Raw genomic sequence first — 12,181 nt, 5'->3', positions numbered from 1 at the left:
AATATAGGTGCTTAATGCTATAAATTTCTTTTTTAATTTTAATTTTATTGGAGTATAATTGATTTACAATGTTGTGTTAGTTTCAGGTGTACAGCAAAGTGATTCAGTTATACATATACATACATTCATTCTTTTTTTGTGTGCTGGGGGGGGAACACTGCACAGCTTGTGGGATCTTAGTTCCCTGACCAGGGATTGAACCTGGGCTGTTGGCAGTGAGAGTGCAGAGTCCTAACCACTGGACCACAAGGGAAGTCCCTATTCATTCTTTTTTAGATTCTTTTCTCATATAGGTTAGCCCAGAATACTGAGTACAGTTCCCTGTGCTATACAGTAGGTCCTTGTTGATTATTTATCTTATAATTAGTAGTGTGTGTATGTTCATCCCAAGCTCCTGATTTATCCCTCCCCCCATGCCAAGTTTCCCCTTTGGTAACCATAAGTTTGTTTTCAATATCTGGAAGTTTTTGTTTTGTAAATAAGTTCATTGGTTTCATTTTTAAAAATTAGATTCCACATATGAGTGATATACGATATTTGTCTTTCTCTGTCTGATTTACTTCACTTAGTATGATAATCTCTAGGTCCATCCATGTTGCTGCAAATGGCATTATTTTATTCTTTCTTATGGCTGAGTAATATTCCATTGTATATATGTAACACATCTTCTTTATCTATTCACCTGTGGATAGAGATTTAGGTTGCTTCCATGTCCTGGCTATTGTAAATAGTGCTGCTATGAACATTGAGGTGCATGTATCCTTTCGAATTAGAGTTTTCTCTGGATATATGTCCAGGAGTGGGATTGCTGGATCATATGGTAGCTCTCTTTTTAGTTTTTTAAGGAACCTCCATACGGTTCTCCATAGTGTAGGAGGGTTCCCTTTTCTCCACGCCCTCTCCAGCCTTTATTATTTGTAGGCTTTTTTTTTTTTTTGGCGGTACGCGGGCCTCTCACTGTTGTGGCCTCTCCCGTTGTGGAGCACAGGCTCCGGACGCGCAGGCTCAGCGGCCATGGCTCACGGGCCCAGCCGCTCCGCGGCATGTGGGATCTTCCCGGACCGGGGCACGAACCCGTATCCCCTGCATCGGCAGGCGGACTCTCAACCACTGTGCCACCAGGGAAGCCCTTGCCTTGTAATTTTGAATTGTGAGATCATGTTTGAAAGGCTGGGTTTTATCTCTGGGAATCCTGCGAGGCCTTGCGGGCAAGACCCCCAGAGAAGGTTGTGTTCGCTCAGGTCAGGCACAGCCACAGCCCACCTGAGGCCACGCGGGCTTAGTTTCTCCGCATGGGCTTCCCCAGAACGTACAGGCAGAAGATCTGAGGTGACAAATGTCCAGTGGAAAGTTTTTTTTGCATCCAGGGAGGTTCCTTCTGTCAGCATCTGCCCATGCTGGGGTGTCGCTAGTGCACGTGCTCACTAAGCAGAGCCCACTGGGGACACAGGTGTCGTGTGGCACCTGCCTGTGCAGCCCAGGCCCTCGTTCTTGCCCCTGAGGATCTGCTGCAGCCCGAGGTTTCGGGTTTCTAGGGTCAGCAGACTCCTCAGGGAAGTGTCAGCCCCCACGCTGAAGTTGTGCTTCATTTTTCACCCCTGAGCATTTCCTTTTCTTTCTTGTGGCCTCAGGTACCTGAGAAGGTGTCTGTTGGTTTTCACCTAGGAGACTTACAGTGGGAGGGTTTTCCGGGGTGTCTGGGTCTGTCATGCTGCTGACGCTGCGAAGGTGGTGTTGTTTAAGCAGGTGCCGTTGGTGATCCACTCCGAGCCCATCTTGGGGGGTGGGTGTGCCCATCCCCCAGCTGCTGTGGACTCACACCAGCACCCTTAGCGAGAGGTGCCCTTGGATGACAGAGCTGCCTGGATAACAGGTGCCTGGGAGCCGCCTGCCCCCACCCAGGGCAGCCCGTAGTCCACGGCTGCAGCGGGGATATGAGCCTAGACCCCTCGTCGCTGGAGAAACAGCCCTCTGAGGTGAAACTCACAGTCCTGCGACACCCGCGGATCAGGCCACGCGTGGTGGGGTTCGCCGAAGCCACACCTTCGCCCAGTGCTTTTCTCACACCCTCTCCTGAGAGCACACCCCCCCGTAAACCAGGTGCACCTGGACCGCCGTCGTGGGCTCTGCTTCTGGGGAACTGATCTGAGACAGGTGGTGCCGGGCATGGTCTTGGAAGCATCCTCCACAGCAGGGTTTGGGGTTGGATGCTCACGGCTCACCTCCGGCGGCGGTGGACGTTGTTAGTCCCAGCACCTACAACAGGACTGGTGCTCAGACCGTATGTGGTGAAACGTGCCGCACACGGGTCGGGGGAGGGCTCAGGTACCAGGGCGGGGGCGTGGCCCAAACCGTGTGCCCCGAATCCACATGCTGCAGGGCTGACTCCTGGACCTCAGGATGGGACTGTGTCTGGAGATGGCATCTTTAAAGAGGTGATCAAGGTACATAAGGTCATGAGGGTGGGGCCCCAACTCAATCCGACAGGTGTCCTCACAAGAAGAGGAGGTCGGGACATGGACACGCACAGAGGACGGCCCCATGAGGACTCAGAGAGAAGACGGCCATCCACATGCCAAGGAGGGAGGCCTCAGGAGGAACCAGCCCTGCCGCCTGTTTTTTTTTGGTTGCGCTGCGCTGCTTGTGGGATCTTAGTTCCCCGACCAGGGATCGAACCCGGGCCCTCAGCAGTGAGAGCGTGGAATCCTAATCACTGGACCGCCAGGGAATTCCCATCCCTCCCTGCTGACAAGTTGATCGCAGACTTCGGCTTCCAGAACCGAGAAGTACATTTCTGTCATTTAAAAGCCCCTATCCTGTGGTATTTGTTGTGGCAGCCCTGGAAGCAAGAATGTGATGTGGGGTCTCCGGCGAGGCCCCAAAGGAGAGCCCAGCTCTGAAGTGAGGACAGAGCATGTGCGGACTCCACAGAGCTGTTCCTAGAGTGCTCCTGGGGCTGGGGGGCTGCACACCTGACCACAGGACATGGGTGACCGTGCGACCACAGCTCCCGTCAGGAGCTGGTGCCCTGAGACCCACCGACACACAGCTGGCGGGCTGGGCGAGGGCTTAGAGTAAGGGGGAGTGGACGCCAGGCCCTGGCTCACGTAGAGCCAGAGGGCTACACGAGCAGGTGGCCCACACCGCCATGTCTCCCACTGCTGCCAGACCACGGCCTTGCAGAGGGTCCCCACGAGGGCACGGAGGAGGAGGCCTGGCCGGGTGCACCGTGGCACGTGCGGTGTGTCGGGCTGCACACAGGCACAGCCCCACTCGGGGCTGCCGACAGCAGCTGGGGTAACCCCTGGCTGGAGCTTCTGCAGTGCACTGGGTAACCCCCGGAGTGGAGAGGACAGCGGCTCCCGGGCGGCCAGGAGGAATGGCCGGGCCGGCTGGGCAGGGCCCGAGAGCAGCAGGGGTGGAAGATGGGAAAGAGGTGCTGGCGGCCACGGGAGTGGGCCACCCACGGACCGCAGGACCTGCCCAGCGGGTGCTGGACTCCCAACCGCGCTGGCCCCGCAAGCACAGGCTGGCGACACACCCCCTCCCAGCCTGGCCCGAGGCCAACCAGCAAGAGGGAGAGGGATCACTTCAGCTTGGCTGCCTTTGCCTCTCAGCCTACCTGTGGGTTCCTGCAAAGCGTCACCTTGGACCTCAGAGCCCTCTTCCGGCCAGGGGGTACCACAGGGGTCCAGGCCTACAGGGCACCACGCCCTCCAGAAGCTGCCGGCCTGGCAGAATGTTGGACGGTCTCATAAGGAAGTAGCTGACACCCTGAGGGACTGTAGCACCGTCCTTCCAGATGTGGGCGTGACCTTGAGTCAATGACCCCAGAAGGCGGCCCACCGGGTCTGGGAACCCAGGAGCGGAAGCGGAAGCGGCCCACCCCCAACAGGCTCCGGGACCTGCTGGGGCGCAGGTGCTTCTTGTCGCTGCAACTTCAGGCTGTGAGACCCTCGCGGTCCTGGTCGGCGAAGGAAAACACGGCCACCCGGGGCGTGGCGGGAGCGTCCCACTCAACTCACAGCCACGGCTACCACCTGGCCAGGCGACTGCTCGTTGCAGTAGACCAGCAGGCCAGGCGGGCACCATCCTGGCCGGGAGGACCCTGACCACCCATGGAGGCAGGGCTGCTGCCCCGGGCACCTCGGTATTTCCACGCCCAGGTTTAACTGCAAGTGGGCAAGAGAGCAGAGCCCGACGAGGGCTCGGTAACCAGGACTTTAGACCCCCAAGGACGAGAGGCCACCCCCTGGGGCAAAGCAGGGAGATGGCACCGGTCAGGGCCTCGTGGCCTCAGAGCCAGCGGCTCACCGGGGCTGTGGTTTGCCCCACTCACCCTCCTCCACCGGCCGCCGCTCAGGCTTGTGACCGCATCCTTCTCTGCAGGGTTACCCTTGGCCGACACGGACCAACTTACCTGGGGTCACGCTGCCTCTCCCACACAGTCAATGACCGACTGAAGGGCATGTTAAGACCCCCGTCTCAGACGTAAGCGCCAATCACAAACCCAGCCTGAGGGGCTGGGCCGAGGGACAGGTCACCACCTGGGCTGAGCAGGCCCCAGCTGGCCCAGCCTCCACCTCGCCCTACGCTCTGGATCACTCGGCCTGGGTTTCTCTGAGGGGTGCAGCCCCGGGCCAGCGCCTTCACGAGGCCCCGCTCTTCTGCCCTAGGCCAGGACACAGTGGCCGAGCTCAGAGCCTGGGGCTGCAGCACCCCCTCAGCCCAACACACAAGCTGACCTCAGGACAAAAAGCGAGACACGACCCGCGGGAAGGTTGGAATTGCTTTTATTGGGGCGAGCGCCGCAGGCCCGCCGTGGTCGGGTTAGTGTTCTGTCCGCAGAGGCAGCAGAAGCCTGGGCCTCCACCCGCCACCTACCTGGGTTAGTGGGACATGCAAAGCTCAGTCGGAGAGCAGAGGCAGGGGCGGAAGCCACCAGGGCCCGGGGCTGGCTGGAACGGGACTGGTGGCACCGGGCTGGGCTGCCTTGTCCCCAGGCCCAACACAGGGGTTGAGGCGCCCTGGGAGAGGCAGGCAGGCAGCACCCAGGGTGGGGTTCCACAGGTTCCAGGGGACACTGGGCCCACGGAGGGGAAGAGGCCTGCAGAAGCCCAGTCATGCCCGGCCGGCACGCCCGAGAGCTGGGCAGTGGTGAGCCTTTCACCAGGAGGGTCTGTCTCCCACCCCAGGTGTGGGTCCTCGGGGCCTGGGGTGCGCAGGGGGACACAGAAGGCACTTACTGGGGAGCTGAGGCTGGAAGGCTGAAGCCAGAGGCGTGGGGTCTCGGGCGCAGGTTGGGGGCTGGGAATGGAGCCGGGAACAGGCTGGGGCCTGGCCCGGGCCAGCTGGGTCTGCAGACTGGACCCTCATCTTCCCATGGGGAAGGGGCTTCCCTGGGCAGCCTAGAAGAGATGGCTGACCCAGGACTCCCTCCCTCCCTCCCCAGCAAGGCCCACCGAGCAAGCAGGTCAGTCCCAGAAACAGGAGAAAACGCTGGCGCGGATGGCCCTGCTACTGGCGGGGCCGATGCCCGTAGTCCGAGCAGGTGGCTGGGAGTTGGGTGGGGCCGGCCTACAGGGCTGGGGGAACCTCGCCCAGATGGAACCCCCCTGGGGAGATGAGAGGGCTGAGTTGGGGGCCCAGCTCTGGACCCTCCAAGGCACCTGGCTGTGGTGAGGGGCAGGTAAAGAGGAGCAGGGAGACCTGGGGTGGGGGTGGGGGGCGCGAGGTGGTCAGTGGGGCTGGACTGGCCCCGGCCCCCGAGAGACAGGCTGTCTGGACAAGAGATATATATTAATGTGTTAGTCTGTACTTTTTGGTTAAACTTTAGGCACCGCTTGGGAGGAAGACACCTTGAAACATTAAAGATCCCAGCGCCTGGGCGGGGAGTCTGGCCACATGCAGAGCGGGAGGCGGGGTGCAGGAAGGGGTCAGGCGGCCGCTGACTCGGGGCCCCCCGGGGGGAGCGCGGGCCCTGAGGCATAGCGGCGGCCGTAGCCCGAGGAGGAGTAGGACGAGGAGGAGAAGGTCATGGAGAAGCCGGAGCCGGTGGCGTCGAAGCTGCCGCGACGGGACCCAGCCCGGGAGCCGGTGCGCGAGCTGGAGCGCGAGCCGGCCGCGGAGCCAGAGCCGCTGACGCTGTAGGGGCTGTAGTAGCCCTTGCTGGACTGGGCGGCAGCCTCCAGCAGCCGCAGGCCCGTGCCCTCCTCCACCATGCTGCGGTCCAGCGCGTCCTTGTAGGAGATCTTGAGCTTGGTCTTGGGGCAGGTGAGGTACTTGGAGTAGGCGCTAACGTCGCGCAGCTTCTGGGCGGTGCGGGCATCCACCGTGCCGCGCTGCAGGGCCTCGTCCAGGGCCACGCGGCCTGGCGTGTCGGGCTCGATCAGGCCGCCCGTCAGGTACTGCACCTCCAGGAAGCGCTGCCCCGCCTCGTAGTAGAGCCAGCCCTTCTTCAGGGCCTGGGCGGCCGACATCTTGGTCTTGGTGCGCGGGTCCTCGAAGCCGCAGAAGGCCTTCTGGGCCAGGTTGATGCGGTCCACCATGATCTTGTCCACCAGGCCCTTGTTGACGGCGTCGGTGACGGGGAAGCGCTCACCGGTGCTGGGGTCGATGATGCCCCCGGTGCAGGCCTGTGCCTCCAGCAAACGCTGCCCGGTGATGTTGTCCACCAGGCTGCGGTGCATGGCCTCCGTGATAGACACCTTCTCCAGCGTCTCCGTGTCCAGGATTCCAGCCACGGGGCCCGTCTCCTCAGTGGGGTCGGACCAGGAGGCCAGCTGGGTCCTGGAGACAGCGGGGCTGATAGGGTAGGAAGAGGAGGACCCCACGGAGGATGAGCGTGAGCGGAAGCCACCGGCGTTGCCTGAGAGCATGTCGGCGAGCTCGGCGATGGAGAGCGTGCCGGCGCGGTACTGGTCCAGCGCAGAGCGGTCGATGAGGCTCTTGGCGATGGCCTCGTCGATGTCGTACTGGCGGCCCGAGCGGCGGTCGATGATCATGGACTTGACCACGCCGTCCGATGAGGAGATGGTGATCTCCTCCCACTCGCACTCCTGCTCGGACAGCTCCAGGTAGGTCTGGTGGTCGATAAGGCCCTTGCGGTAGGCCTCGTACACCGACATCTCCTTGCCCGTCTCCGGGTCCACGATGACCACGCGCCGCTTGCGCACCGAGGACTTAGAGGACGTCTTCCGCTCCCGCTTCTTCTCCTTCAGCGGCAGGAGCCGCAGCCCCGTCTGGGGGTCAGTGACGCAGCGCTCCATCAGCTGCAGGTAGGTGAGGTTCTCCTCCGTGTTGGGGTCAAAGAAGCCCTTGGTGTCGTCCGAGGGGTCGGTCAGGATCTCATTCATCTCCTCGTCAAAGAGGCCGCGCTGGTAGGCCACGTCCACGGGCAGGCGGTGGCTCTCCTCGGGGTCGATGATGCCGCCCGTGGCGATCTGGGCCTCCAGCAGCCGGATGCCGTGGTCCTTCAGGATCAGACCTTTCTTCATGGCCTGGAAGAGGGAGATGAGCTTCCCGGAGTAGGGGTCCTTGTAGCCGGTCACGGCGCGCTCGGCCGACAGCAGCTTGTCCTTAAACTCGGGACCGACGATGCCCAGGCGCACAGCCTCCTCCACGGTTAGCTTGAGCCCCTTGATGGGGTCGATGACGTAGCCGGTGGCCGCCTGCGCCTCCAGGAGCTCGAAGGCCGTGCCGGGGCGGATGATGCCCTTCTTCATGGCCTGGTACACCGACAGCCGCTCCTTGGTGGCATCGACGACGACGCCGGCGATGCTGCTGGTGCCCTCGAGGAATGTCTGCAGGTTCTTGGAGACCTCCTCGATGGAGGTCAGGCCCTCCTGGAGCCGCAGCGCCGTGGCCTCATCCATGACCTGCGAGCGCACCAGCTCCTCCACCGTGATCTGCTTGCGCAGGCCGCGGAAGGTCAGCTTGCGGGCGTCCGCGAGTGGCAGGAGGAGCAGGCCGCTGGCCTCGTCACGGCGGCACCGCCGGAGCAGCTGCGTGTAGCTGAGGCGCTCGTCCGTGGAGGGGTCCACGTAGCTGCGCACCTCGCTGGGCTCTGACAGCTGGTCGTGCGTCTCCCTGTCGAGGTAGCCGCGCTGGTAGGCCACCTCCAGCGGGAGGTGGAAGCCTAGGCGCGGGTCGATGATGCCGCCCGTGGCCAGCTGAGCGTCCAGCAGCCGCAGGGCCTCCTCGGTGGGGATCAGGTCCTTCTTCATGGCCTGGAAGAGCGAGATGGTCTGCTCCGTGTAGGGGTCACGGTAGCCGGTCACGGCCCGCTCAGCCGACAGCAGCCGGTCGTGCAGCTCGGGGCCCACCAGGCCCTTCCGCACGGCCTCGTCCACGGCCAGCCGCTCGCCCTTCACCGGGTCCAGCAGGAAGCCCGTGGCCGCTTGTGCCTCCAGCAGCTGGCGGGCCACCTCAGCACTCAGCTGCCCCTTCTTGAGGGCCTGGTAGATGGTCAGCGTCTGCCTGGAGCTGGGTCGGTAGATGCCGGCCACACAGCCCGTGCCGTAGAGGTAGTGCCAGGCGGACTCGGCCTCCAGCACCTCGTGGAGGCTCTTGGCGCCCTCCCGGAGCAGGCTGTAGGACTCGCGGGAGATGACCCGGGCCTCGTACAGGTTCTCGGCAGTGAGGCGGCGGCCGGCGTGATCGTAGGAAGCCAGGTTCTGCTGGCGGACTATCTCGGTCTTCTCGATTATCTCGATGATGATGATGATCATACGCTCCTTGGTCACGCGGCCGGCCTGGAAGTCAGCCATCAGCTGGGCCCGCTGCTCCTGGGGGATCAGGTCCGACTGCATCACCTCCCACAGGGACATGGTGGAGCCACTGTGGCCACCGCTCGCAGGGATGTCGATCTGTGTCTCCTCGAAGGCCCTCCGGGTCTCCTCCTCGGTGTACACCCGCGTGGTCTCCACCACCTCTGCCTTCTCTGCCCCTCTCAGCGGCAGGAGCCGCAGGCCCGTCTCGGGGTCCTCCACGCAGCGCTCCAGCAGCTGCAGGTAGGTGAGGTTCTCGTGCGTGTTGGGGTCGAAGAAGCCCTTGGTGTCGTCGCTGGGGTCCTGCAGGATGTGGTTCATCTCCTCGTCAAAGTAGCCGCGCTGGTAGGCCACGTCCACGGGCAGGCGGTGGCTGTGCACGGGGTCGATGATGCCGCCCGTGGCGATCTGGGCCTCCAGCAGGCGGATGCCGTGCTCCCTGAGGACCAGGCCCTTCTTCATGGCCTGGAAGAGAGAGATGGTGCTGCCCGAGTAGGGATCCTTGTAGCCGGTCACGGCCTTCTCAGCCGACAGCAGCTTCTCGTGCAGCTCGGGGCCCACGACACCGGCCTTCACGGCCTCGTGCACATACAGACGCTGGTTCCGCACAGGGTCCACCAGAAAGCCAGTGGCTGCCTGGGCCTCAAGCAGGAGAGTGGCGGTGCTGGGCCTGAGCAGGCCGCGTCGCATGGCCTCGTAGATGGTCACCTTCTCCTTGGAGTCCTCCAGGTAGATGCCAGCAAGGCAGCCGCTCCCCTGGAGGAGTGTCCGCACCGAGTCCAGCTCCGAAAGGTCCTTGACCGATGTCTTGCCGTCCTTGAGCTGCTCATACTGGTTGCTGTTGAGGACCCCGGCGGCCAGGAGCTCGCTGGCCGGCACAGGGGCTCGGAGGCCACTGAAAGAGAGCCTCTCCCGCCGCACGGTCTCTACTTCCTCCACGATGGTGATGAGGATCTTGATGATCTTCTCCACGGTGACCTTGCCCGTGCGGAACTGCCGCAGCAACTCCTGCCGCTGCTCGGCCGTGAAGTACTCGGAGCTGATGAGCTCCCACACCGTCACCGTCCTGCCCTGGAAGCTGCCCACGGGGACCTCGACGGTGGCCTTCTGGAAGGCTTCACGGGCCTGGAGCTCAGAGTAGAGCTCCTGCTGCCGGGCCCGGGCAGCCTCCTCCGAGAGCGGCAGCAGGCTCAGCCCCGTCAGCTGGTCGGGGCGGCACTGCTGCTGGAGGTGGCTGTAGGTGACTGGCTGCCACGTACGGGGTTCATAGTAGGTCTTGGCGTTGTCCTGGGGTGCCGAAAGGGCGGTGCTGGTCTCCTTATCCAGGTAGCCCCGGGCATAGGCGACGTCCAGGGGCACACGGTGGCTCTTGCTGGGGTCCACGATGCCACCTGTGGACAGCTGGGCGTCCAGCAGACGCAGGCCCTGCTCCCTGGGGATGAGACCCTTCTTCAGGGCCTGGAACAGGGACACGCTCTGCCCTGAGTACGGGTCCTTGTAGCCTGTCACAGCCTTCTCGGCCGACAGCAGCTTCTCGTGTAGCTCGGGCCCCACAAGGCCGGCGCGCACCGCCTCGTCCACGGTCAGCCGTGCGCTGGTGGTGGGGTCGATGATGTGCCCGGTGCCGGCCTGGGCCTCCAGCAGGGCCACAGCAGCCTCTGGCTGCAGCAAATCTTTCCTCAGGGCCTCGTAGATGCTCAGCTTCTGCCCTGACTCCTCTAGCCACACACCTGCGATGACGCCGGAGCCCCGCAGGGCCTGCCGCACGGCTTCCGCCTCGGCTACCTCCTGCACGGAGCGCTCGCCCCGCTGCAGCTGGCGCAGGAGCTCCCGGTCAATGACCCTGCTCTCGAGCAGCTCCGCAGCGGGGACCAGGGCGCGCAGGCCCTCGAAGCACAGCTGGCCCTTCTGCTCGTGTTCCTCGACCACCGTGATGACGATCTTGATGATCTTCTCCACGGTGACCTTGCCCGTGCGGAACTGCCGCAGCAGGTCCCTTCGCTGCTCGGCCGTGAAGTACTCGGAGTTGATGAGCTCCCAAATGGTCACCGTCCTGCCCTGGAACCTGCCGAACGGCGCGGACACGGTGGCCTTCTCAAACACGTCCCGGGCCTCTGAGTCAGTGTAGACCAGCTCGCCACCCTTGGCAGCCTGGTCCGTGAGCGGCAGGAGCCGCAGGCCTGTCTCGGGGTCCTCCACACAGCGCTCCAGCAGCTGCAGGTAGGTGAGGTTCTCGTGCGTGTTGGGGTCGAAGAAGCCCTTGGTGTCGTCGCTGGGGTCCTGCAGGATGCGGTTCATCTCCTCGTCGAAGTAGCCGCGCTGGTAGGCCACGTCCACGGGCAGGCGGTGGCTGTGCACGGGGTCGATGATGCCGCCCGTGGCGATCTGGGCCTCCAGCAGGCGGATGCCGTGCTCCCGGACGATGAGGTCCTTCTTCATGGCCTGGAAGAGGGAGATCTGCTCCCCGGTGTAGGGGTCCTTGTAGCCAGTGACGGCGCGCTCGGCCGACAGCAGCTTGTGATGCAGCTCAGGGCCCACGACGCCCTCCTTCACGGCCTCGTTGACGGCCAGCCGCCTGTTCCGCACGGGGTCCAGTAGGAAGCCTGAGGCCGCCTGGGCCTCAAGCAGGATGAGGGCTGTGCCCGGGCTCAGCAGTTGCCTCCTCAGGGCCGCGTAGATGGTCAACTTCTCGTCAGCAGGCTTCAGCAGCAACCCGGCAATGCTGCTGCGGCCCTGCAGGTAGCGGCGCACGTCCTCCCGCTGAGCGAGCTCAGCCACCGTGGTGTGGCCCTGCGCCAGCCGCTGGAGCTCCTCTGCGCTCAGGATGCCCACCTCCTGCAGCCGCTGGGCTGGCACCTTCTGCCGCAGGCCGTCGAAGGCATGCTCAGGCTCTGCCACCGCGGCTGGGCCATCGGCTGCGTCCTGGCCGTTGGGCAGGGCTCTGGCGGCCGCAGCCTGGGAGGAAGCGATCTCCTCTGAGTGTGCCGGCGCAGCCCGGCGCTCCTCCTCCAGGTGCTGCAGCCGCTCACGTAGCCTCTGGTTCTCCTCCGCCAGCAGCTTCTCCTGCTGCTGCCGCTGCTGCTCCAGGCGCTGCAGCTCCTCTTGCTTGCGCCGCACCCCCTCCTCGGCCTCGTGCTGCCGCCGCCGGGCCTCCTCCATGCTGGCCACCAGCTGCTGCTTCTCCTGCTGCATCTCCTGCTGCTGCCGCTGCTGCTCCTCGCGCAGCTGCTGCGCCTTGGCCACCTCGTCCTGGAAGAGCCGCTCCAGCTTGGCCTTCTCCTGCTCGATGAAGTGCTCCCGCTGCAGCAGGCTGTCCTTCTCGGAGAGGAAGCTCTGCTGTAGGGCCTGGGTCTCCTGCAGCAGCTGCTCCTGCCGCACCATCTGCATCTGTGAAGGGGGAGGGGGCGGTCAGG

The 12,181-nt window shown here is 63.4% G+C and overlaps 1 protein-coding gene across 18 annotated transcripts in view; it reads right to left on the bottom strand.

Annotated features, from left to right (window-relative positions):
* Positions 1-4,777: 4,777 nt before the first annotated feature.
* Positions 4,778-12,181, bottom strand: part of PLEC (plectin) — a 59,847-nt gene continuing 52,443 nt past the window's right edge. For all 18 annotated transcript variants that reach the window (XM_082601402.1, XM_082601406.1, XM_082601404.1 and 15 more), the window contains one exon: positions 4,778-12,155. In XM_082601402.1, coding sequence (XP_082457528.1) covers positions 5,937-12,155 — 6,219 coding nt within the window. In that variant the 3' untranslated portion in view covers positions 4,778-5,936. The remainder of the gene's footprint in view (positions 12,156-12,181) is intronic.

This window comes from Mesoplodon mirus (assembly GCF_964341445.2).
Source record: "Mesoplodon mirus genome assembly, chromosome: 16".
In the NCBI taxonomy this organism is placed as follows: domain Eukaryota; kingdom Metazoa; phylum Chordata; class Mammalia; order Artiodactyla; family Ziphiidae; genus Mesoplodon; species Mesoplodon mirus.
Note: the sequence above shows the minus strand (reverse complement) of the source record. Positions and strands in the feature narration are given on the sequence as shown.